This window comes from Cetorhinus maximus, chromosome 25 (genome assembly GCF_964194155.1).
Source record: "Cetorhinus maximus chromosome 25, sCetMax3.hap1.1, whole genome shotgun sequence".
Taxonomy (NCBI): Eukaryota; Metazoa; Chordata; class Chondrichthyes; order Lamniformes; family Cetorhinidae; genus Cetorhinus; species Cetorhinus maximus.
The window spans coordinates 18,920,678-18,945,302 of record NC_135903.1 but is presented as its reverse complement, the minus strand read 5'-3'; the positions used below and the strand labels follow the sequence as shown (position 1 = coordinate 18,945,302).

At 44.8% G+C, this 24,625-nt stretch overlaps 1 protein-coding gene across 1 annotated transcript in view; it reads left to right on the top strand.

Moving 5' to 3' along the window:
• The first annotated feature begins 1,596 nt into the window (after window positions 1–1,596).
• LOC144667946 (BMP and activin membrane-bound inhibitor homolog) overlaps window positions 1,597–24,625 on the top strand; it is a 31,369-nt gene continuing 8,340 nt past the window's right edge. The window contains exons 1-2 of the mRNA XM_078529581.1: window positions 1,597–1,692; window positions 8,170–8,454. Coding sequence (XP_078385707.1) covers window positions 1,602–1,692; window positions 8,170–8,454 — 376 coding nt within the window. The 5' untranslated portion in view covers window positions 1,597–1,601. The remainder of the gene's footprint in view (window positions 1,693–8,169; window positions 8,455–24,625) is intronic.

Sequence of the window (24,625 nt, the reverse complement as noted above, 5' to 3'; positions counted from 1 at the left end):
TTTTTAAGGCGGAGTTAGATAGATTCTTGATAAGCAAGGGAATGAAAGGTTATCAGGGATAAGCAAGAATGTGGAGTTGAGGTTACAATCAGATCAACTATGATCTTATTGAATGGCAGAAGAAGCTCGAGGGGCCAAATGGCCTTTTCCTGCTCCTAATTTGTATGTTTGTACATTCCAAACTTATGACCTCTACCACCTATAAGGACAAGAGCAGCAGCTGCATGGAAACACCATTACCTGTAAGTTCCTCTCCTAGCCACACGCCACCCAGACTTGGAATCATTGTTCCTTCACTGTCGCTGAGTCAAAATCCTGGAACTCCCTCCCTGACAGCACTGTGGGTGTACCTACACCACATGGACTGCAGCAGGTAAAGAAGGCGGCCCACCATCATCTTCTCAAGGGCGATTAGGGATGGGCAATAAATGCTGGCCTAGCCAGCGAAGCCCACATCCCATGAACAAATAAAAAAGGAACACCTACAGTGCTGTTAGGAAGGGAGTTCCAGGATCTTGACCCAGTGACAGTGAAAGAACTGGGATATAGTTCCAAGTCAGGATGGTGAGTTGCTTGGAGGGGGACTTGATTTGGTGGTGTTCCAAGCATCTGCTGCCTGTTCTCCATCTAGGTGGTAGTGTTTATGAGTTTGAAAGGTGCTGTTGAAGAAGCTTTGGTGAGTTTCTGTAGTACATCTTGTAGATGGTACACACTGCTGCAACTGGGCATTGGCAGGGAGGGAGGGAGTGAATGTTTAAGGTGGTGGATGGTCTGCCAATCAAGCAGGCTGCTTTGCTGTAGATGCTGTCCAGCTTCTTGAGTGTTGATGGAGCTGTACCCATCCAGGCAAATGGAGAGTTTTCCATCACACTCCTGACTTGTGCCTTGTAGATGGTGGACAGGCTTTGGGGAGTCAGTAGGTGAGTTACTTGTTGCAGGATTCCTAGCCTCTGACCTGCTCTTGTAGCCATTGTATTTAAATGACTAGTCCAGTCAGTTTCTGGTCAATGGTAACCCCCAGGATGTTGATGGTGGGGGATTCAGTGATGGTAATGTCATTCAATTTCAAGGGGCGATAGTTAGATTCTCTCTTGTTGGAGATGGTCATTGTCTGGCACTTGTGTGGCACGAATGTTACTTGCCACTTGTCAGCCCAAGCCTGGATATTGTCCTGGTCTTGCTGCATTTGGACATGGGACTGAGTTGATCAACCTCCAACAACCACAACTATCTTTCTTTGTGCAAGGCATGACTCCAACCAATGGAGAGTTTTCCCTCTGATTCCCATTGATTTCAGTTTTGCTAGGGTTCCCTGATGCCACACTCTGTCAAATGTTGTCTTGATGTCAAGGGCAGTCACTCTCACCTTCCCTAAGTCCAGAAGTCTGGTCCTTTGACTCTTTCCCTAAACTCCACAGAAAGTCTCTGCCATATTTGCTTCTCTAAAATCTAAACGCTTTCTTCTGCAACTCTTCCAGTCTTACAGCTAAGTGCATTTAAAAAAAAATTTTTTGGTAACCTGGTGACCTTTCAATCATGAAACGCTGCATTATATTTTAACATCTCCTTTTATCTCTGCACATTATGTTTAGTTGGCCCCAATGATTTTCTTCCCGAACATTTATCACCCTTTGAAGAAAACATTTAATCCTGTGTCACAGATCGCTGCCCAAGTCTTTCAATCACCTTCAGGTGGGTTTCCAGCATTCTTTGCCTGAATTTCCATTGATTAATTTCAATCGGATTTCTATTCACTTAATGTATACTGACCTGCGATGATGACATGCAACTCTGGCTCTGCACAATTCTCACTCCAATGGACAGCTCTGGCATTGACACGTAACCCTGATGCCGACACACAACTCCGATGCCAACACTGGTGATGCCACAACTGGAGTATTGTGTGCAGTTCTGGTCACCACATTACAGGAAGGACGTAATAGCTCTGGAGAGAGTGCAGAGGAGGTTTACAAGAATGTTGCCAGGGTTAGAAAAGTGTAGCTATGAGGAGAGATTGGATAGGTTGGGGTTATTTTCCTTAGAAAAAGAAGGCTGAAAGGTGACTTGATTGAGGTGTACAAAATTATGAGGGGAATAGATAGAGTGGACAGGATAAAATTGTTTCCCTTGATGGAGAATTCTAGAACCAGGGGACATAGATTCAAGATAAGTGCCAGAAGGTGTCAGGGGGACATGAGGAAGAACTTTTTTACGCAGAGGGTAGTGGGTGTCTGGAATTCGCTGCCCAAGTTGGTAGTAGAGGCAGAAACTTTAAACTCTTTTTAAAAAGTACCTGGATCTGTACCTTAAGTGCTGTAAGCTGCAGGGCTATGGGCCGGGTGCAGGAAGGTTGGATTAGAAAAGGCACCTGGGTGTCCTTGGGCTGGCATGGACAAGATGGGCTGAATGGCCTCCTTCTGTGCTGTAACTTTTCTATGGTTCTATGGTTCTATGCAACTCTGAAGCCAATAATGCCTACAAATGACATAGAAATGAACGTGACAATGCAAATCAGAAAAGCAGGCCCTAATGAATAAGTGACTTTAAAAAGAAACAATGTTAAGCGGGGCAATTTAAAGCAAGGACTTACAGGACCAACCTTGCTCTAGTGTATTCATCACACTTGAAAATGTCACCTATACAAAGTCTCTTGCTATTGTTTCTGATTGATTCAAATCTCATATCTGTAATATCTCAAAAAATCACAACATAACAGAAACAGGGCCGATCAATGTGTAAGTGCATTTTGAAAAATACTACAACAAAAAGTGAAAGGCCAGTTAATACTGTTTCCTTTTTTCTGACCTGCAATCGGAGATTTACGAGCAGTTGCCAAGCTCCTTCAGTGACAGCAATTCATCTCTAAGTGACCTCAGGGCGTGCCCACTTGTAGCAATTATAAATTGTAGCTTTAAGTATTGCTCTGCATTATCAATAATAAATAGTATGTTACATAGTCTAATGTTTCTGTTTTGAAACAGATTTTTCTTTGACTTGCTGTAATGCCATAAGAGATCCATTAGAGCCATATAATTTTTTTTTTAAATTGCCGAAGGAGCTCTCTGCTTTTCCTTTGACATGTTGAGGTGTTGACATTGCAGTGCAGTGAGAGTTCCAGGACCAGATTCTCAATAAAGATAGATCCTGTTCCCTATTGAATGTCTCTCTCGATTTCCCCCTTACATCTCTTCTACTGAAAGTGAGAACTCATATTTGGGTATTCTTCCAGAGATGCTGATTACCTTTACCCAAGAGCTCATTCTTCTTGTGTGAGCTTGACTGTGAGTGTTGGTAGGCCAGTCAACTTTGAAGATGCAAAAGAATTGCGCCCAATTCTCTCCTTAGCATAGTGTCCACCAATATGCATTTTGCAGGGTGGGTCTTTCCTTGTGCATTTTCCAGAATAGCAACTTCTCCTCCACCTCTAGCCACTGAGCCCAAATGTCATGTCCCTTTTGAAGGGTCATCTGAAATTATCTCATTCAACACAGATGAATGATTTTAACCTTAGATTTTCCAGTTCCAAATAGTTCAGCATCACATCACATGATATACTTACCCACTGAGGTAATGGGGAACCACCTTGGTTTTGTTGGAAGTTATGTTTTCCTTTTTTTTGCCACCTGCAATCTATCCGTGATATACATTTCCTTTAGCTCACAATACAGGTTAGTGATCTGTTTTCGCACCACTGCCAATATTTATTTCCCATCCCTAATTACCCTTGAGAAGAAGATCGTGAGCCACCTTCTTGAACTGCTACAGTCCATGTGGTGCAGGTACACCCACTCTGCTGTTAGCAAGCGAGTACCAGGATTTCGAATCAGTGACAGCGAATGAATGGCGATATAGTTCCAAGTCAGGATGGTGTGTGACTTGGAGGGGGACCTGCAGGTGCTTATGTTCCCATGTGGCTGCTGCCCCTGTCCTTCAAAATGGTAGACCGCAGGTTTAGAAGGTGATGGCAAAGGAGCCTTGGCGAGTCGCTACAGTGCTTCTTGTATATGGTACACACTGCTGCCACTGTGCATTGGTGGATGAGGAAATGAATGTTGAAGGTGGTGGATGGGATGCCAATTAAGCAGGCTGCATTTTCCTGGATGGTTAAGCTTCTTGAGTGTTGTTGGAGCTGCACTCATCCAGGCAAATGAAGAGTATTTCATCACACTCCTGACTTGTGCCTTGTGGATGGGGTTTGGGGAGTCAGGAGGCAGTTATTCAACACAGAATTCCTAACACCTGACCTGCCCTTGTAGCCAAAGTATCTATAAGGCTGGTCTAGTTAAGTTACTGCATCACTGGTTGCTGGGAGGTGCATGATAGTGGTGAAGAGAATTCTCGGTCCAATCTTCCCTCCCTCCCTTCAAAGATGTACCTCATTGCAACAACATAACTGGACTCAGGGACTTACCCTGTGAGGAATAACATGTGCAAAACCACATCAGACTACATTGTGGCATAGTGTTTGGACCATCGCCCAGCAATTAGATTTGAAGAGATTCAGCGCTTAGCAGAAATCACAGCCTCTTTGAATATATATGAAATAAGGCAACACACCTTCATGCCACGGAACTTGCTTCCACATATGGCAATTGAAGCTCGATCAATTATTAATAGTAAAACTGAGATTGATCATTTTTTCCAAGCCAAAGGTATTAAGGGGATGGGAGGTGGGTGTGCAGATGGGTTCATGGCATGAGGTCACACATCAGCCACAGTTTAATTGAACGGCAGAACAGGCTTAAGGTGCAAAATGTCCTATTCCTGTTCCTATGTTTGATGGAAGCTCTGCAAAGGAAAATATAGCCAGTATCAGCCAGACGGTTCATGGTGAATTCAGGTGCAAGGATCAACAATTTTATTGATCAGGAACATAACTTATAATTGACACACACTTGATGTGAAAGTGAGCCTTAAACTACTCACCTGAGTTACATCACATTGTTCATGTTGATGCAAGGCCAAAATCACTTTCCTTCAATGCAAATAATGTGGTGTGACTGGCCTATTGTATCGTAAGAGTATATTATTCAACAACTTATTTGGAACTTAATTTCTTTCCATTTGTTGCACACCTCAACACAAATGTAAAGATTTTTCACGCTGGTGCATTTGTGCTATATGTTTAGCATTTTTCAAACTATTTAATGAAATATTTGGGATCCCAAGGCTTCTAACCATAAAAATCTTGCACTTACTGTTTAAAAATAACCTGACAGTTTAAGATACAGCAGCATATCTGAAAGTTGACTACATTGCTGAATATTGTCCCTGGCCTGGCTCCCAAACTAATCAAATATAGAAATGATGGCAATTATAAAAACAGTAAAAATGCATTCAAACACATGTTTAAAACTGGTTGCTACATTCCTGTGTTGAATACTGGGCATTTTTCCATTTGAGGTACCCACACTAGTATTCGGTACAGTATTTGATGGTGTCTGGCTTGTTAGCAACTGAGAGTTGCCAGCCTCAGACTAACAGACTGGATATCCCTGACTGACCACAGGGCCTTGGAGAATGTTCGAGTATTGGTAAAGAGACATCTGAGTTTACAATAGGAGTTCATAGAATGGACAGTGCAGAAACAAGTCATTTGAAAAAACTGTCCATCCTGATGTTTATGCCCCACAATTCTCCCACCCTACGTCATCTAACCTTCACAGCCTATAACCTTCTACTCCACTCTCCCTCATTTTTTTATCTCACATCCGTATAAGAGCTTCTATGCTATTTGCTTCAAACATTGTGGTAACATTATCAACATTCTAACAACTCACTGGGTAAAGAGGTTTCTCCTGAATTTTGGATTGATGCCCACTGTTGTTGTAGAAAGGACTTCGGCTGTATTTCCAACCAAGTTTAATGAATTTAGGAGCGTGCAATATATTTGCTATATATGGGGGAAAATACAGATAAATATAACTGAGCTCTCCCAATGTTTAATTGGGTAAATGCACTACAGTACCTGGTGATCTGTGCAGAGCCAGAGGGCTCCAGGTTTGAAACACGGTCCTTGCTGAATTAGGCGATCTCTGCCAGGGTGACATTGCAAACGTCGATGTTGCTCTGAGCATCCCCAAGCTAGTCAGGCAGAGCTCCTGATTCTGATTGCTATTCAGTCAGCAAACCCGAGATTGTGGATGTTGGTGAGGACAGGGTGAGGTTCAGCTGGATGCTCCGGACAGCCTTATGGTCTGCCGACATTTACAGTCCAGACCTCCACACCAAGAATCACCATTTGGCTGAAATCCAGGAAGGCTCCTTGGGCTGGTAAAACCAAACCCAAACATCAATCAGTGACTTCAGTATAAGGAAAACTGTTGTTTGATATGCAATTCTTCTGGATTCAGTTATGACATTGGTGGTTTATCTGTACTATGTATTGTAATTTGCACATATGTTTATTGTCCAACCCATTAGTTTGGGTAGGGAGTTGATAGGAGGTTGGAGACAGAGGGAGGGGATCATAGACATGTACTGAAATTGGCAATATAGTGGTGCCTACAGAGATTTGTTCTGGGGCCTCACCTTCTCACGATATTTACAAATGTCTTGAATGAAGGAATGGGGGGCTGTATATCTAAGCATGTTGATGTTACTAAATTAGGTGGCATATAGCATAACTAGGAACAGAAAGTTGCAAAGGGTTATTGAAAGATTAAGTGAATGAGCAGCGCTGTGGCAGTTTGAACTCAATGTGGAAAGACAAATCAGAGTATTTTCTAAATGGTGAGAAGCTAGGAACTGTGGATAAGTAGAGAGATTTAGGGATCGCAGTACAAAAGTCACTAAAATCTAGTGGGCAGGAACAAAAATGGATTTGATCTCAAGGTGGCTGGGACACAAAGGGCTGGAAGTTATGTTACAACTGTACAGAATATTGGTTAGACCCTATCTGGAGTATTATTTTGACACCACACCTCAGGAAGTATATTTAAGCCTTAGAGGGGGCAGAGTGCAGATTTGTCAGGGTAAAACCAGGACTAAAAAGTTAAATTATGTGGACAGCTCATATAAACTCAGCTTAATTCCTGTGAATGTAGAAGATTAAGGGGTGATCTAATTGAGGTGTTTAAGATGAGGAAAGTATTTGATAAGGCAAATAGAGAGAAATGATTTCTTCTGGTAGGGGAAGCCAGGACAAGGGGACATAACCTTTAAAATTAGAGCTAGGTTGTTCAGAGGTGATGTCAAATAGCATCGGTCACAGGGGGAGAGGAGCAGTGATGGAAGCCGGACCAAAAGGTAAGTGGGGAATATTTGCCGGAGCCAGTCAGTCAGTCAGGCAGGCAGGCACTGGCAATTGGGGTGGGGGGGCCACAATCAGGAGGCCAGGGGGTGGAACAGGAGGGAGTGCCAATCACCACTGGGGTAGGATGAGGAGTGTGGGGGGCATCCGTTGGGCACAGGGTGCAGGAGGGGACCGCCCCCTGAGATAAGCTTTTACCTGGCGGCCTCACCATGTGCACCCTTCGGCTGCTGCCGGTAGAATACCAGAGAGGTGGGTAGGCAATAGGCACAGTGCACCTTGTCATGCCACCCGATTTTACACCTCCCCCCACCTGCCAACCCCCTTCCTAAGTTCCAATTGTGGCATTCTGGTTTCTCTAAAGTATTAGTAAATACCTTTTGCCATTTTTTAATATTACCAATTTTGCCCTTGTTACCTCAGTTTGCTCCTTCAGGCCAGAGCATTCAAAGGTTTCAGTGTGAATAGCTCCATTGCTATCAACACCATTGCTCCAAACCAACTGTCGGGGAGATTGCACCTTTTATGGTAGTAATGATCTCTGTCAAACTCTTCCCCCAGCTCAGTTTTCCTTTCCACATTAACACAAGGGCCCTGGCAGCTCCCCATGAGTTGGTGAATCCTGAGGATGAAGGGGAGCTCAACTAGAATGGGAGCCAAATCCTGAACTGAAATCCTGAATCATTGCAGTGGTCCAAAGTAGAAATGTATTCCATCATATAGAAATTGTTAATATTTCACTGTCCTTCAAGAGATAAAAATAACATTCCAAATGATCTGAAAATCTTATTCAATGGTTCTGTGTCTTGAACCTTCAACTAACAAGGTTAGTGATGGTTCCAACTTACTTGTTGTTTATGGCTTTTGATTTCCCTCACCAAATGCTCTCACTAATCAGAACTTCTTGTCTTTTTCAGGTGAAATCAGATGCTATTGTGATGGGCCACAGTGTGTAGCAACAGGTTACATGTGCAAGTCCCAGCTCTCTGCCTGCTTTACCAGACTGCTGGACCCTCAGAATGTCAATTCCCCCTTACTGCATGGCTGCATGGACACTTTCTCCAATACAACAGAAATCTGCCATTCACAAAGATCCTACCACCATAAAGGACACTGGTCACTCTTAGAGTGCTGCTGGGAAGATATGTGTAATTATAAAGGGCTACAGGAAGTGTTGCTGCATTCTGGGAGTAGCATGTCAGGTAATGAATCTTAAAGCACTATTAGATCATAAGACATAGGAGCAGAAATTAGGCCAATCGGCCCATCAAGTCTGCTCCACCATTCAATCATGGCTGATAAGTTTCTCAACCCCATTCTCCTGCCTTCTCCCTGTAACCTTTGATCCCCTTACCAATCAAGAACCTATCTATCTTGGTCTTAAATACACAATCTGCCATGGTAGGATTTGAACCAAGGTCCCCAGTGCATTACCCTGGGTCTCTGGATTACCAGCCGTGACAATGCCACTGCCTCCCCAAGTTGCGTTGTTCATTTGAGAATAGCTTCAATAGGGTTTGTCACCTCATGCAAAGAGTGAGTAAGGGATCACACTCCACTGGTCTGGCACATAGGGCAGTATCACAATGTACTGGGACACTGAACATTCCCAATTGAATTTTTCCAAACATTTTCCTTTTTTTTGGTTACATTTTCAAGTTTTGTCTCATATTTTTCCTCACCATGTTTTATTGTCAACCTTTTTTATGAATTTAAAAACATAAATCATTCCTTAATTCATAGGTGGCACAAAGCTTGACGTAGTTTTGGTGCGTCAGAGTGAAGTTAGGAATTCTGGAATGGGCTTTCATTTACAGCCATAAAGATGTAGTGATTTGGAATGGGAAAAGAACATTTTGTCCGTTAGGGGATGTCATTCCACCCCCTAAGTTCCATTCTCGATCCAATTGGGTCATTTGTCATCCAATCCCTTGTTCTCTGTTGCCACTGAAATGGGGATTGATACAATTCCAATTTGACTATTTTAATCAAGTCAACACACATTATTAGGAGCCAGTCTAACATCATCAATCAGTCAAGTTGTGAAAAGACTATTCCACTTAGGTGTGTCCTCTTTAGGTTAGAAGCTGGCTCTATTGTTAATGTTGCAGAATCATAGGTGCAACTATCAGGATGGGATTGGGATGAATTGGAGATGGGTTTTCCCTTCCTTCAAATACTTTGACATTGCTTTTGTCTCCCTCTCCCCCTTGCCTCAAATTAAACTTAGTGCTCCCCCAAACAGCTTTCAATGTGTTGTACCTCTATTCACAAAGTGCCTTTACACTTACATCATCAATGCATTTCAAGATATTAGGTAGGGTTGCCAACCTCCAGGAGTCTCCAGGAATTGAAGATCAATCTCTAGGACATTGCTATGTGCTTTGTGAGAAAAATCATCAGGACGTTAAAAAAGATTGTTTATTTTGTCATTTTCTTTGAAAATTTTGCTTTACCAGGTATAGAAATATTGAAAAAAGGTTGTGTGACTGACAGCCAAGCATTGTCCAATTGGGTAATGAGTCTTTTTGCTTTCCAGTAGGTGTAGGAAGGTAGTGCATCACAAGGATGGATGTGTTGGCCGACTAATGGCCTGGTGTGGGGGCAAGTCATGTGATGAAGCCTCCAGAAATACATTTAATAACACTTGGCAACCCTAATTACAGTCTAGAATTCTGTTTCCTACTAGCCTATATTCTCTGATGAGAACAGATTTAATTTCTTTAGTTTATGTTCATAGCTCAACGATGTAAAACTGGAAATTATCCGTTTAATTTCATTTCCACTGCCTCTATATCCTTATATAAGAACAGTGACCACAGCTGTACACAATACTCCATGTGTGGTCTTGCTAATGCTTCATAATGATCTAAGTGTTGTACTCCTGCTGCAGGAGCAACATTCCATGGTTCCCACAGCTGAGTGGGAATGGTTTATAGAGTTATTATTTTCTGTTGTGCTCCACAAAAAAAAAAAATCTCTTCATGGGAAACAATTGTGGCTTCATTAGATTCTATTTAGAAATTAGAGACAAACCTCTCTTAATGCTCTGAAAGTGCTTCTCCAAAGCAAATTCTTATGAGGTGACACCAATGCTGTGGAGGATACAAAGACCACTTCATTAAGTTGGTGTCTATGTAGCCTTCAGAGGAAAATCAATGGCAAATGTAAACCTATGCCTCCGCTCCAGGGGCTACCATTTTGTTTTCATATCTCTGACCTATATGCACCTTTCCCTAATCCGGAGAAGGTCTAAGTCTAGAAAGAAGAACACAAGTCTTGCATTTATTTAGCGTTTTTCATGATCTCAGGACATCTAAAAATGAATTGTAGTGAATTAATTATTTTTTAAGGATAAGAACTGTTGTAATGTAAGAAACCTGGTGGGCAATTTGTGCACAGCAAGGTGCCACAAACAGAAATGTGACAATGACCAGGTAATTTGTTTTAGTGATCTTGGTTGAGGGATTAATATTGGCCAGCACAATGGGATAACCTTCAAAACCAGCATGACATCTTTTACATCTACCTGAGAGCGCAGCCTTGGTTTATTGTCTCATCTGAAGACAGTATCTCCAACACTGCAGCACTCCTTCAGTACTGGACTGGAGTGCCCACTTAGGATTTTTGCTTAAGGCTCTGGAGTAGGACCTGAATCTACCAGCTTCTGATGCAGAAGCAAGAGTGCTACCGAACTGAGTCATGGCTAACAGTTAGAAAATACAGGTTGCGATTACAACCTTTGAACAATTGCGTAACACTGCACTATCTTGCACATATGCATGAGTGTCACTGCCACCTCTTTATGTCCACTTCAGGAAATAAACAGGGTGAATTCAGAGCACTCGTTGGTGAACAGCTTCCACAAGAAGTAATGAGCATCTTGACCATCCAGTGCCCCAACAAATTGAACTTTTGTCCTGTGTCCATTGATGGCATGAGTCACTAGTTTAGATGTTCTAGATGCCAGCCAAAATACCATTAATATGCCCTATTTAACCGAATCACAAACAGGTAACACCCCGTAACAGTTCATTGTTCATGTAAAAGCACCAGGGAAAATGCCCTTTCATCTTGTTTATGTCGGTGGTTCACAAACTTTGTTCATTGAAGGACCCCTTTTCAAGAAGAGTAATAGTCACAGACCCTCATTTAAAATATTGTATTATATAACACTCAGTATGAAAGTGCGGATTATAATGAGTGTTTTAACAATGCTTTTAAGCAAACAGGAAATTACTTAGAGTAGCAATTCGAGGATAATTTCACTGATGTAGACAGTGATGAGACAAACCAGACAAGACAGAGATAAAGGGTAAGTGTGACTCGGCTAACATTCTAGTGCGTGCCAACAAAACTGCTTTAATGTGGCTGATGATTGGGTATGTCTGCCATTAACAGGCAATCAGTTCACAGATCTCATCCAATACCAACAGTATTGGCCAAATCAGTATTAACAGCAGTTTCGCCCTATTTGGTTGTTTTAACTTCTGCAGGTAACTGTTTTTAAAAAAAAAAAATCCCATAAATTTACAAATTTCATTACCTACAGTTCTATCAGAGTACTCAGTTGAACGTGACATTCACAGGAATATTTTACAGGCCTGAGCAAACCCAGGCCAGTTTCTCAGTGTTATTTAATCATGCACAGAATTCACATTATTGCAACATGGTGGAATATTTAAGTAAGCTGAGAGCTTTTCCCCAATTACAAGGATCAAACCAACAATATAAATAGAAAATACTGGAAATACTCAGTGGGCCAAGCAGCATTATGATAGCATTCTCCCTCTGCCTGGGTGGAATCCTGTGCCCTCTCTCATGGCGGGTTTGGTGGCAGGAGGGGGCATTTAATCAGGCACAAAGGTGGGGACCCCGCCATCTTCCCTCCTCCACCCTGATTAAGTCCACGATGAGAAGGCCTGTGGACAGTCTTCCCATCCCACTGCCAATTGAGGCCCTTAAGTGGGCAATTAATACTTTCATCCTGCCGCTGCTGCTAAAAAACCCAACGGCGGGGTGGGGAGCAGCCATGTGGGGAGCATGGCAAGCAAACCCTTGTGGGGTTGCCTGCAGGGTCCCTGGGGAGGGGGAATCCCTTGTTCAAAGGCACTCAGTGCCTGATTGAGGGGCCCGTCAATGGGAATGTGGCCCACTGAAGGCCACCCAACTGCTCTTGCTGCCGACCCAACTCACCCCTGTGACCCCCACACCGCAACCTCCTTCCTTCCATCACTTAACTGTGCTGGGTCCCTCCTCGGTGCAAGGCCTTGGGTGGGTGTAGTACCAGCAGCAGCCACCACCACCCCTGTGGTGCTGCTGAGTACAGAAAATTGGCCAGCAGGTCTTGGCAGTCAGGACTCCCGCCCCCGGGGTCCTTGATCCCAAGGGAAGGCCTGCCGCTTATAAATTTGAGTGAGTACATTGAAAGTCGGGTCTTTGTGCAGCATTTTTCTTTTCCAATACAGATTGTTATACATTGGAATCTTGCCCTTCTTCACAGTGATGGGCAACCATGGGTTGCCATGTTTTTCAGCAGTGAGTCTCACATTTCCTTTCAGTAAGAGGGAAGGTGGGAGGCTAGCTGCTGCCTTGATAGTTGGGTACATTTAATTTCAACTCATGGGGTGGAATATTGTGCAGATGATGAGGTGCTGGCTGGAGAGTCACCTCCTTTCAGGAAGGCCTGCCATATTTTGTGCCACTCAGGCACTTGAAAGGCCAGTGGAATATACATTGCAATCTAGGGTGGACATCTTGCCAGCTACTTGTGCGAGACTAACACTAACTATTTTTAATTTATTCAAATTTTACAAAATCCACAGACCCATTTGAGAACCACTGGCTTAGATGGAGGATATTTAGTTGTCAAAATCAGGGCCTGACTGACATGAAAATAGAGATGAGGCTACCCAAATGTTGACTTGAGTGCCTCCGAACCCAAGATAAAGTAGAAAAGTAAATAAAAAGCTGGAAACAGAGAAATGTTACTAGCTGGTGAATAGTACTACACAGTGCAAGATGTCAAATAGTGAACCTTCATAACAAAATTGGAAGCAATATTTAGCGACATAAGGGAGGAAGTCTATTAAAGGAAAATTGCCAATTTCTCTGTTGGCTTGTTTTTCAAACCCCTTCTGCCTTTCCTCCCTGTCTCTCCTCTCCTCTATAAAGTATTATGATGTTCCTCTCAGAATGAGGAAATTATGCATCTCAATGTAGTACCCTATATGTGCAAATGTTACCTCTATGTGATGTCCCCATATTGGATTTTAACAAATTTGAGTGAGTACAGGGCTGGTTTACGTCACAAACAAGCAGGAAAGTCGGGTCTTTGTGCAGCATTTTTCTTTTCCAATACAGATTGTTATACATTGGAATCTTTTGAAAATTATTCATAAGAATTGTTTATGTAAGCAGAAAAAGCTGGAAAATCACAAGTAATGCATTGTCAGAACCCTGACTTAATTGATTACGTTCTGCTGTTCATAAAATGTAAGTCATCCAGAGTACTGTGGCTTGAGTCTTCACTCATTCTAAAGCCTGTCCTCATCTCCTCCCCTCTTCCTCATCACCCCTTCCTTATCAACTTCCACAGACTTCCCAAAACCCAGAAAAGCAACTTTATGCAGTGGCAACATGAGTGGTATTCACCACTAACAGGATGCTGCCGTCAAGCCAAAAAGACATTCTGCCTTTCACACAAGTGAGTAATGTGGTATATGAAATTCAGTGCCAGTGTGATGCTACGTATGTAGGCCATACGTCCCAAAGACTGGCGGATCACACCGAACAGCATCTCTCAGCTGCTGTTCGCAACAGGCAGGGTACAGACCGAACCCAACCAGCCCGTGCTTGCAAAACTCAAAACACAGTGTCCAACATGAGATGTGATTCTGTGATTGGACAACATTTGCTAAATAATCCTTAGTGCGCGAAGAATTACGCTGACAATCAATTTAAGATTGTCAGTCAGGCTTGCAGTGTGGTGCATTTGCATGTACTGGAAGCTACATATATTCATACACAAGGCCCTGTTCTTTGCAGACAGGAAGAAAATGCACACACATTGTGCCTGTTTCAGCTAAACAAGATGTGACAGCCATTCGCTGACTAATTCTTCACGGCAATGCGCCTTGATCAATCAGGGTCAAGCTGCTTGGTTTAAATTTCAAACAATGCTTGGCAGTTAACTGTCAGTCACCATCACTGGTGCATTCTCCATGGCGACACCACTTGCCAACCAATCAGCACTCTCATCACATACAGTATAAATTGTTGTTTTTCCCCTTATATTTGTATTCTTGCAAAGTGTCCTGGTGAGTGCAAGACGAAAAGCTTAGACGTGTCTCTTTTTCAGCAAGACTTTTAAGATTCTTGTCCTCAACTTCAAAATTTTTTATTGCCAATTTTCCCCCAGTCTTCATGATGCTCTCCACTCCCGTGTCCCTTTGCATGTCTTTTAGTCCTCCAGTACTTCTGCTTCCTCAATCTCTCTACTCCTGTATTAGTGGTCTATCCTTTAACTAACTTCCTTTCCCCCTCTGAGCCTCTTTCCCCAGTATCCCTGCCTTAACAAATGGGCAATTTGGATTCAGCCAACAATTATGTGTAGCTCCTTGATAGGAGCATTGACATATGTTGACCACATTCCTAAAGGTTACATTACATGACCTCCTGCCGCCAACCATTTCAACTATCCCACCCCCTCCCCACACCACACTCCCACCCTCGGTTGCCCAACATGTCTATCCTTGCAGTGCCATTCTTTCCAATGGCCAATCAGAAAGTGAATAGACTCCTTGTTACCCAATTGGATGATCCTTCATGTCAGTCAAGCAGTCTTTAATCGCATGTATTAAACAGAAGTGTTCAAAGAAATCATATCACAGAATGACAGAATCTTTACGGTGCAGAAGGAGGACATTCGGCCCATCGTGTCTGCACCAGCTCTCCAAATGAGCATCATGACCTAGTGCCATTCTCCTGCTTTTTCCCTGTATCCTTGCATATTGTTTCTATTCAAATAATCATCTAATGCCCTCTTGAATGCCTCGATTGAACCTGCTTCCACCAAATTTCCAGGCAGTGCATTCCAGACTCGAACCATTCAGAAAACACAAGATTTTTCTGAGTTCCTTACAGCAATGTCCTGGAGATTAATATTTAATTCCTGAAGATGGAAGGTTGGAAATGCTATTCCCTGATTTTCATTTCTATTCACTTCCATTGGGGGAGACAAACAACAAACAAATGGATTGATATCACCATTTTACATTATCACCAAAATCAAAATTATCAGTGCAAATGGTATGTTGGCCTTCATCACAAGGGGATTTGAGTACAGGAGTAAAGATGTCTTGCTCCAATTGTATATAGCCTTGGTGAGACTGCACCTGGAGTATTGTGTACTTGGTCTTGGTCTCCTTATCTAAGGAAGGATATACTTGCCATAGAGGCAGTGCAATGGAGTTTCACCAGACTAATCCCAGGGATGGTGGGTTTGTCTTATGAGGATAGATTGAGGAAACTGGGCCTGAATTCTCTAGAGTTTTGAAGAATGAGAGGCGATCTCATTGAAACTTACAAAATTCTGACAGGCGTGACAGGGTAGCTGTTGTTGGCTGCTTCCCCTGGCTGGTGAATCTAGAACCAGGGAACAATGTCTCAGAATAAAGGTCAGGCCATTTAAGACTGAGATGAGGAGGAATTTCTTCACTCAGAGGATGGTGAATATTTGGGATTCTTTACCCCAGAGGGCTGTGGAAGCTCAATCATTGAGCATGTTTAAGACAGATAGATTTCTGGATACTAATGATATTAAGGGATATGGGGACAGTGGGGGAAAATGGCGTAAGAGATAGATGATCAGCCATGACCTGTTTGCATGGCGGAGCAGGCTCGACAGGCCAAATGGCCCACTCCTATCTTCTATGTTCCTAACTCTATACCTCAAGATAGAAGAAGGTACTTTTCACTACAAAAACAAAACAACCTTAAACTATCACTCTTGAAACAGAATCATTGAACAGAATCGATAAGAAAACGACTAATTTTTGTATAATATTAATTATGCCAGCTGGTTGGTGGCAGGTAACCGAATTCAAGGCCTTGCTTCAGCCTCGAGTTCTGACATAAGGAGGGAGAGGAATCTCTTGAACGATCCTACGCTTTGTGTAGGTGTCCTGTTGTTCGAGTGAACATCAGTGTAACGGTGATGATAATTGGGCCCTGATCTGATTGTTGAGCGCAATAGAATCAAGCCATCCTACATTTATTTAGATTTGCACTGTGTGGAGTATAACTCCTGTCTGATATGCAGAGCCCGCTGTGTATGGGTAGCTGGCAGAGTAAGAGCCGGAACCAGCCACAGCCCACAGTGTAGCTTCAAACTGGCCAAATTGTTTCTTGCACTCTGCAGACACCGGTAGTGTAGCACTGATACAGCCTTAGAATAGAAAGCAATCTAATGGGTCTTGAGTTCAACTCTGAGAGAATGCAGGAAGAACATGCAAGGCTTTCTAATCAGAGTGTGCGAATGCATGCATGTGTTGCATGTATGTGCAATTTATATGAATGCGCACACATGTGTGTACAACATTTATCACATTCCAATTTTAAAATTTAAAGGCTATACCTGTAATCTTAAACATCTGTGGGTTCCAGAGACTAGCAGAGGGGATTCAACAAGGAGAGGGTTAATGTGTTACCAACTGTAATAGTTTAAAGATGGGTCGTTGATATTGAACACAAACATCCTGTCATTTTTATTTTAAATACTAAGCTTTATGTCGTTTTTCTGAAGAAATACGATTTTACAAATATAAATCTTTACAAACGGAGTCTGTTTAAAGTAATGAATAACAGTAATTTGAATGCTAACCATCAACTTTAAACTGTAACAATTAGAAACCACTGATTTATAGGCCATGGTGAACCAATTATAGGGCTTTAATTACTTCACCCTGATCCTCCTTCTGTTTAAAAGATCTTTAACTGCTACAGAAATCATTTTACCAATTGTTCTGCCTCTTAAAGAAGAACTTGCCCTGTTTAAATTGTGCAGTCACCGTCTCCACGGAGCTTCAGATTGTGGACTAGCTGCCTCCATGTTTCACAACCATGGCCTAAGCTACTGGTGTGAGGCTGCACTCTCAAGCTGAGTCGCCTAGTATGGAAGAGTTGGTGGGCCTGATTGTGTTCCCGATCACAAGAACGTTGCAGTGCTAAAACTCATTGGCGCTCTGACACCCTGAACAGAATGGCATTACTGTGCGATGAAGCTCTGGTTCCCTTATGGTGAGTTCCTGACCCTCAGCTGCACTGTATTTGGGGCAAGGGCTAGAACTGAGTCGAAGGGAGACGCTTGCACAAAGAAAGAGGGAAAAACAATCGGAGACTGAGTCATCCCAGGCCATCAGCATTCAGTTACGAGTGGCAGTGATAGAGACTTTCATAGTAGTCTTAATCTCCACTATCCCTTTCAGGGATCTGCCCATGTTGCAGAAAGTCCTAAAGAAAGAGAGTGAGAGGGAAATAAAAATAACATAGACCAGCTTTACAAAAAATCTGGGATAGATTCTGACTGGGAGCAGGTTTTGAGTGGCTAGCTGATGTATTGCGACCATCAGCCATCTGGTAGCCCTGACAACAGCAAAAACAATTCATATTTATATAGGGTCTTTAACATGATAAAAAGCCTCAAGATGCTTCACAGGAGGGTGATAAAGACATAAGACATTATTAGGGCTGCTGGCCAAAAGCTTGGTCAAAAAGGTATGTTTTAAGGAACAACTTAAAAGAGGAGAGAGAGTTAGAGAGGTTTAGGTTGGGAATTTGGGAGCTTAGTGCCCAGGCAGCTGAAGGCACGGCCACCAATGGTGGTGCAACTAAAATTGGAGATGCTCAAAAGAGCAGGATTGGAGGAGCGCGGGTATCTCAGAGGATTGTGGAGCTGGAGAAGATTACAGAAATAGGAAAGGATGAAGCCATGGAGGGATTTGAAAACAAGGATGAGTATTTTAAAATTGAGGTGTTAGTTAACTAGGAGCAGTTATAAGTCAGTAAATTCAGGGGTGATGAGTGAACGGGACTTAGTGCAAGTAAGGACATGGGCAGCAGAGTTTTGGATGGCCTTAAGTTTACGGAGGGTAGAATGTGAGAGGTTGGCCCACAGTAAGTGGAAATAGCCAAATTTAGAGGCAACAAAGGAGCTAGCGAGGGTTTCAGCAGCAGGAGAGCCAAGGCAGGGACAGATTCAGGCAATATTACAGAGATGGAAATTAGCTATCATAGTGATGGCACGAATATGTGGTCAGGAGCTCAGACTTGAGGTCAAATATGACATCAGGGTTGCGAACAGTTCAGCTTTAGACAGCTGCTAGGGAGGGGATGGATGGCTAGGGAACTGAGTTTGTCATGGGGACCATAGATAATGGCTTTGGTCTTCCTAAAATTTAATTGGAGGGAATTTCTGCTCATCCAGTACTGGATGTGGGATAAGCAATCTGATAATTTAGCAGCAGTTGAGGAGTTGAGAGGGGTGGTGGTGAGGTACAGCTGGGTGTCATCAGCGTACACGTGAAAACTGACTGTGTTTTGAGATGACGTCGCCGAGTGGCAGCATGTACATTGGGAAATAGGAAGGGGGCCAAGGATAGACCCTTGGGGGCTACCAGAAGTAATGGTGCAGGAGCAGGGTGCAAAGCCATTGCAGTTGATAGTCTGATTACAATTAGATAGGCAAGAATGGAATCAGGTGAGAGCAGTCTCAGCTGGACACTGGTGGAAAGGCCTTAATTGGAGGAGGCTGGCGTGATCAATCATATTGAAGCCTACGGACAGGTTAAGAAGGATGATTTACCTCTGTCAGATTCACATAGGATGACATTTGTGACTTCAATAAGAGTCGATTTAGTATAGTAGGAAGGTGAGTGAAGGGCCAAAGGCTAAACAGTTGGGATTTTGAAAATGCAGTTGCAAGTGAATTGGAGGAAGGTTTGTTTTCCAGGTGCGAATACAGAAGGAAGTAGGATTGGGATGGGAAGGGGGACCTGGGTGGAAAATGATACAAGAGATACAAAGGTGGCCTTAACTGTGATTGGTGCAAAGTCACTTGAGATGGCAAGGTCAAGGTGGAGACCAGAAACATGAATCGGGGCAGTCAACTCAGAGGGGAGATTGCATAATGAGTTGAGATAGACATCATTGAGGGTGAGAAGTTGCTCAGTGCAGAGGCTGAGGGAGAAAAGCAGTGAAGATAACTCAGTGGTGGGAGGACCTGTCTGTTTTGAGTGCCAGATCTCATTAGCATAGGGTTGGCCTTCTGCCCTCAATGGAAAATGAGCACCCAGAGGTACTAACCCACTGGCTCTGGGCTACAACATCAGGAACGCTGGAAGGTCAGGAGGGGTTCTGTTCTCCGAGGGCAGGGGGGAGATCAGGAAAACCCTGTGAGCACTTTCGGTGTGGCAGCTTGATTGTTTTGGATCCTGGAGAAGTTTCTGACTCCTTTTCACCTGGATGGGCAGCTAATACCATGTGGAGCATGCAAAGGGGAAACTGTTTGAAATGTCGTTAAACCTTGCTTAGCATCTGGGAGAACCAAACGTCTGACGCAAATAGATGTTGTGATAATGGGAAAGTAGGCCCTGGGGTGAATAGGTCTGTAACACTGTTGGCAGGGCGAGGGCAGTAATTCATTCCCACCATTTTCAGAGTACTCCACTCCTCCATGTTTCCTCAAAATCTGCCCCACAGTTTGCGACCTTCTTTGTACTTTCTTCCCTAATGTGCTCTTGCGAGGGCGGGACTCTTGTGGTTTGGTTCACTGAGTGCTGGCAGCCATTTGGTCCCTGGTTCATTGCCTGAAAAGGCAATCTTCGTTTGTGAGTCTGCACAGTCCACACTGGCAGGCAAGTTGACTAGAGGGTGGGGGGAGAAAATAACAGCCAAGTCCAATCCTGTCCTGATCCAATGCCCATAAACGCTCACTTTCCAGGAGATCAGGGGCAGGAACTTGGGATCATTTTTCCTCTCTGGGGCTTCTTAAGATGGTCGATTGTAACATCCCCATTTGCTGTTAAGGCGGAAATTAGCCAATTTAGCAGACCAGGGATCAAAATTGGGTTCTTCCTAGTTAGTTCCATGCTTTACAGCATTTGGTCATTAGACGGAAGCATACAATTTGCTAAGCACGATTAATTTTCCCTCATTCAGGCCCATTATCACTACAGACTTGAGTTAAAAGACTAAGGGCGGAATTTTCTGTGCCTGCTGGCGTCGGGCGTGTTTGGTGGCATGAGCGGACAGTATGGCATGAAAGCCAAAAATCGATTTCACGATGTCGTAAAACCAATCTGCAGTTGTCCGCTCAGCCCGTCGACGGTGGGCTGTGTTCCCCATCATCGGACATCGGGAGCCTCATTGTAGTACATCAGCATATCATTATAAGGCCATCCCACTGGATTCATTTCCTCCTCCCCCCCCCCCCCCCAAACCAAGCTGGATCATCCGCCTAAACCAGCGGGAAAACACTCCGGTGCAGAACACGTCTGGACAAGTGTGACGTGCAGAGGTCGGGACTTACCACCAGGGCCTTGCTCACATCGTGGGCATCTGAGGAGCAGAAGATGCTGGAGCCCAACAGCAATGGGATCCTGGAGGAACGTGCATGGCATGCTGGATGGATTCTCACGGACATGGCTCTGCTGGGAAGCAGCTCACGGAAGTTGGAAAGTCACTGTTGATGTTCACAATGGATGATGGTCGAGGGGGCAGGAGAGGAAGGTCTAGGATCAAATGGGAGAGGAAGACGTGTTGGGGGGTGGAGAGGTTGAGAGGGGGGAATTGAAGGTGTCAGGGGGTAAGGTTGGGAGGGGGGAATTGAAGGTGTCAGTGGGTGAGGTTGGGAGGGGGTGAATGAGGGTGCCGAGAGGATAAGGTTGGGAGGTGGAGCAAAGTTAATGTGAAACTGAATCATCATCATCCTGTCCAAATCGAAAGTGAAACGAGATTTGTGGTGGGCGAGATCAAGGGCTGCAAGGGAGTGTGATCAGTGCATGGGTGGAGATGCTCAGATGGACAACTGAAAGTTAACCCCAGCAGGCAGCATTGAAAATCCTCAGGATATTGAGGTGAGTTGATGCAGGAAGGATCTGCATGCATCAGAGAGTGATTGCACGAGGCTCCGAAAGACCTTGCCACATACACACTTGTCCCTCCAGGATCACTCGTGGGCCGGCTGCTCCCTCAGCAGTGACAGAGGACGAGGTTGAGGGGCTCACAGGCAAAGGGGACTCGGAGTGGACAGCCTCTGAGATTCCTGTGTGGATGATCCAGGGATGCCCAGCTGCATCTCCTCCTCCCCGAGGGCCCTGGCCTGACTAACTGAGGGGAAGGAGCACCTGGAGGGACATCGAGGTGCCCCGTTACCCTCGTGCATTGCCACTGCAGGAACTCACCCATGGCTCCCGCGATGGAGTGCAAGCTTGTGCGCAACTTCGCGTTCTGCTGGACCAGGGTCTCCATAGCGTCCGCCATCTTTCCCATGAGACCTCCATACACGCACATGTGGATACCCCTTCATCAGAGAGCAGGTGGAAGCACTCCTCCGACTTGCGAGGCATTCTGTTGAGGGCCTCCAACAGCTCTGCATGATGTTCCCATGCCTTCTGCTGACTCTCCACGATGGGTTGGAAGTTCTCCGAGTACCAGGGTGCTTGGCTGAACCTGCCTCCTCCTGTTGCGGACGTGTGTCCGTGTGGTGACCATCAGATTGTGAACCCGAGCCTGTTCTAGATCCCACCGAGGTGTGTGTCTCTGTTGCAGGTGCAGGGTGTGGGTAAGCGTTGTGACGGGTCTTCCAGGCTGCTTATTTCCAGTTCTTCAATGGAGGAGGTGTCCTCTTGGCTGGAGTTGAGGACCTGGATGGAGCTGAGGGACTGGTTGGCTGAGGGTGTTGGTCGCTTGGCAGAGCTCCCTGTGAACCAAAGCAGAGATAATTAATGCATGGCAGCAGAGTCAAAAGCAGGAGAGAGAACACTTACAGTTCCGCTGAGAGAGGGTTGATGTGGTGCAGGATCCTCATGAGGGTGTTCACTGCTGATCTCACCGTCGCTGCAGGCATGGTTCACGTCCTCAACAGTCAGCGTGATGGCACACTCCTCAAAGTGAGTGAGGGCCCTAATGTGGGCCACGCCACCCCTGGTCTGGGTCCACTCCCTGCTGTTGTGAACCAGCTTCTCCTGCATGAAAACAGATGGAGAGTGTGAGCAGGATGCATGGCACTGTGTGGAATATTTGTGTGGTGAGCGGAGCAGTGGATGGGATGAGGATGTGAGCCCGAGAGGATATGAGTCTGATGGAGATGTGAGGGTGTGTGTCAGAGTTAGTGGGGTTGTCCCTTGAGGTGTGAAATCCCTGTGGATGTGTGATGGGCTTGTGGGTTTGTGAGTTGAGAGTGATGAGAAGAGCGACTTAGCTTGGCTTCATGTGGGAAACCGGGAACATTTCCAATGCCTGGGACCAGCATGTGTGCAGGAAGTGTGTCCAGCTGCAGCTCCTGGAAGCTCGGGTTTCAGAGCTGGGACGGCGGCTGGGGACACTGTGGCGCATCCGCGAGTCTGAGAGCATCGTGGATAGCACGTTTAGAGAGGTGATCACACCACAGCTGAAGGGACTTGAGGAAGGAAGGGAATGGGTGACCACCAGGCAGTCCAAGAGAAACAGGCAGGTAGTTCAGGAGTCCCCTGGGGTCCCACTCGCAAATCGGTATTCCATTTTGGAGGCTGATGAGGGCGCTGGTTCCTCCATGGAGTGCGGACAGAGCCAAGCGTCTGGCACCACAAGCTGCCTGTCTGTACAGGGGAGGGGAGGAAGGGAGGAAGAGCAATAGTAATAGGGGATTCTATAGTCAGGGGAACAGATAGGCACTACTGTGGCCGTCAACATGACTCCAGGATGGTATGTTGCCTCCCTGGTGTCAGGGTCCGGGATGTCACTGAACGGCTGCAGGGCATCCTGAAGGGGGAGGGTGATAAGGCAGAGGTCATGGTACATGTTGGTACCAATGACATAGGTAGAAAGAGGGATCAGTTCTTGCATCAAGAATTCAGGGAGTTAGGCAGTAGACTAAGAAGCAAGACCACTCGGGTTGTTATCCCTGGATTACTCCCAGTGCCACGTGCTAGCAAGCACAGAGATAGGAGAATAGCCCAGATGAATACGTGGCTTAAGAGTTGGTTCAGGAGGGAGGGCTTTTGATTCCTGGATCCCTGGGACCGTTTCTGGGGAAGGTGGGACCCATACAAGCGGGACGGTTTACATCTGAACCAGAGCGGGACTAACATCCTTGTAGGTGGGTTTGCTAGTGCTGTTGGGAGGAGTTTAAACTAATTCGGCAGGGGGAGGGGACACATAATGTTAGCAGAATAGGGACACATCATACTACACTAAAACAATCAAGTCTGAGGGAGTACAACTCCATTAAGTTTCAAGGGAGTAAGGCAAGGCTGGATGGCCTCTACTTTAATGCCAGGAGTATTACAGGTAAAACGGATGAGTTAAGGGTGAGGATTGACACGTGGAATTGTGATATAGTAGCCATCACTGAGACGTGGTTGAGGGAGGGGCAGGATTGGCAGCTCAACATTCCAGGATATAGAATCTTCAGGCGAGACAGGGGAGAGGGCAAAAGAAGAGGAGGCATTGCATTATTAGTTAAGGAGTCAGTTACTGCAGTAAGGAGAGATGAAGCTTTGTGGGTAGAGCTTAGGAATAAAAAAGGAGCAGCCACATTGTTAGGTGTTTATTATAGACCCCCAGATAGTCAGCGGGAAATTGAGGAGCAAATATGTGCACAATTTGCAGAGGTGTGTAAAATCAATAACAATAAGGTAATTATATTAGGTGATTTCAACTTTCCCAGCATTAATTGGAATAGACATAGTGTTAAGGGCTTGGATGGAGTGGATTTCTTGAAATGTGTACAGGAGAACTTTTTAGGTCAATATGTAGAGGGTCCAACAAGGGACGGCGCATTGCTGAACCTAATTCTGGGGAATAAAGCCGGACAGGTGGCTGAGGTGGTGGTGGGGAAGCATTTTAGTGAGAGCGACCACAGAATTGTATAATTTAAGCTTGTTATGGACTAAGAAATGGACAAGTTGCAAAAAAATGTTTTGGATGGGGGTGGAGTGGACTTTAGTAAAATGAGGCAGGATCTGGCCAAGGTAGACTGGGAACAGCTACTTGTGGGGGAATCTACAGAGGAATTGTGGGGGCTGTTCAAAAAGGAAATGTGGAGGGTACAGGCTCAACATGTTCCCGCTAGGGTGATAGGAAGGAGTAACAAGCCCAGAGAACCATGGATGA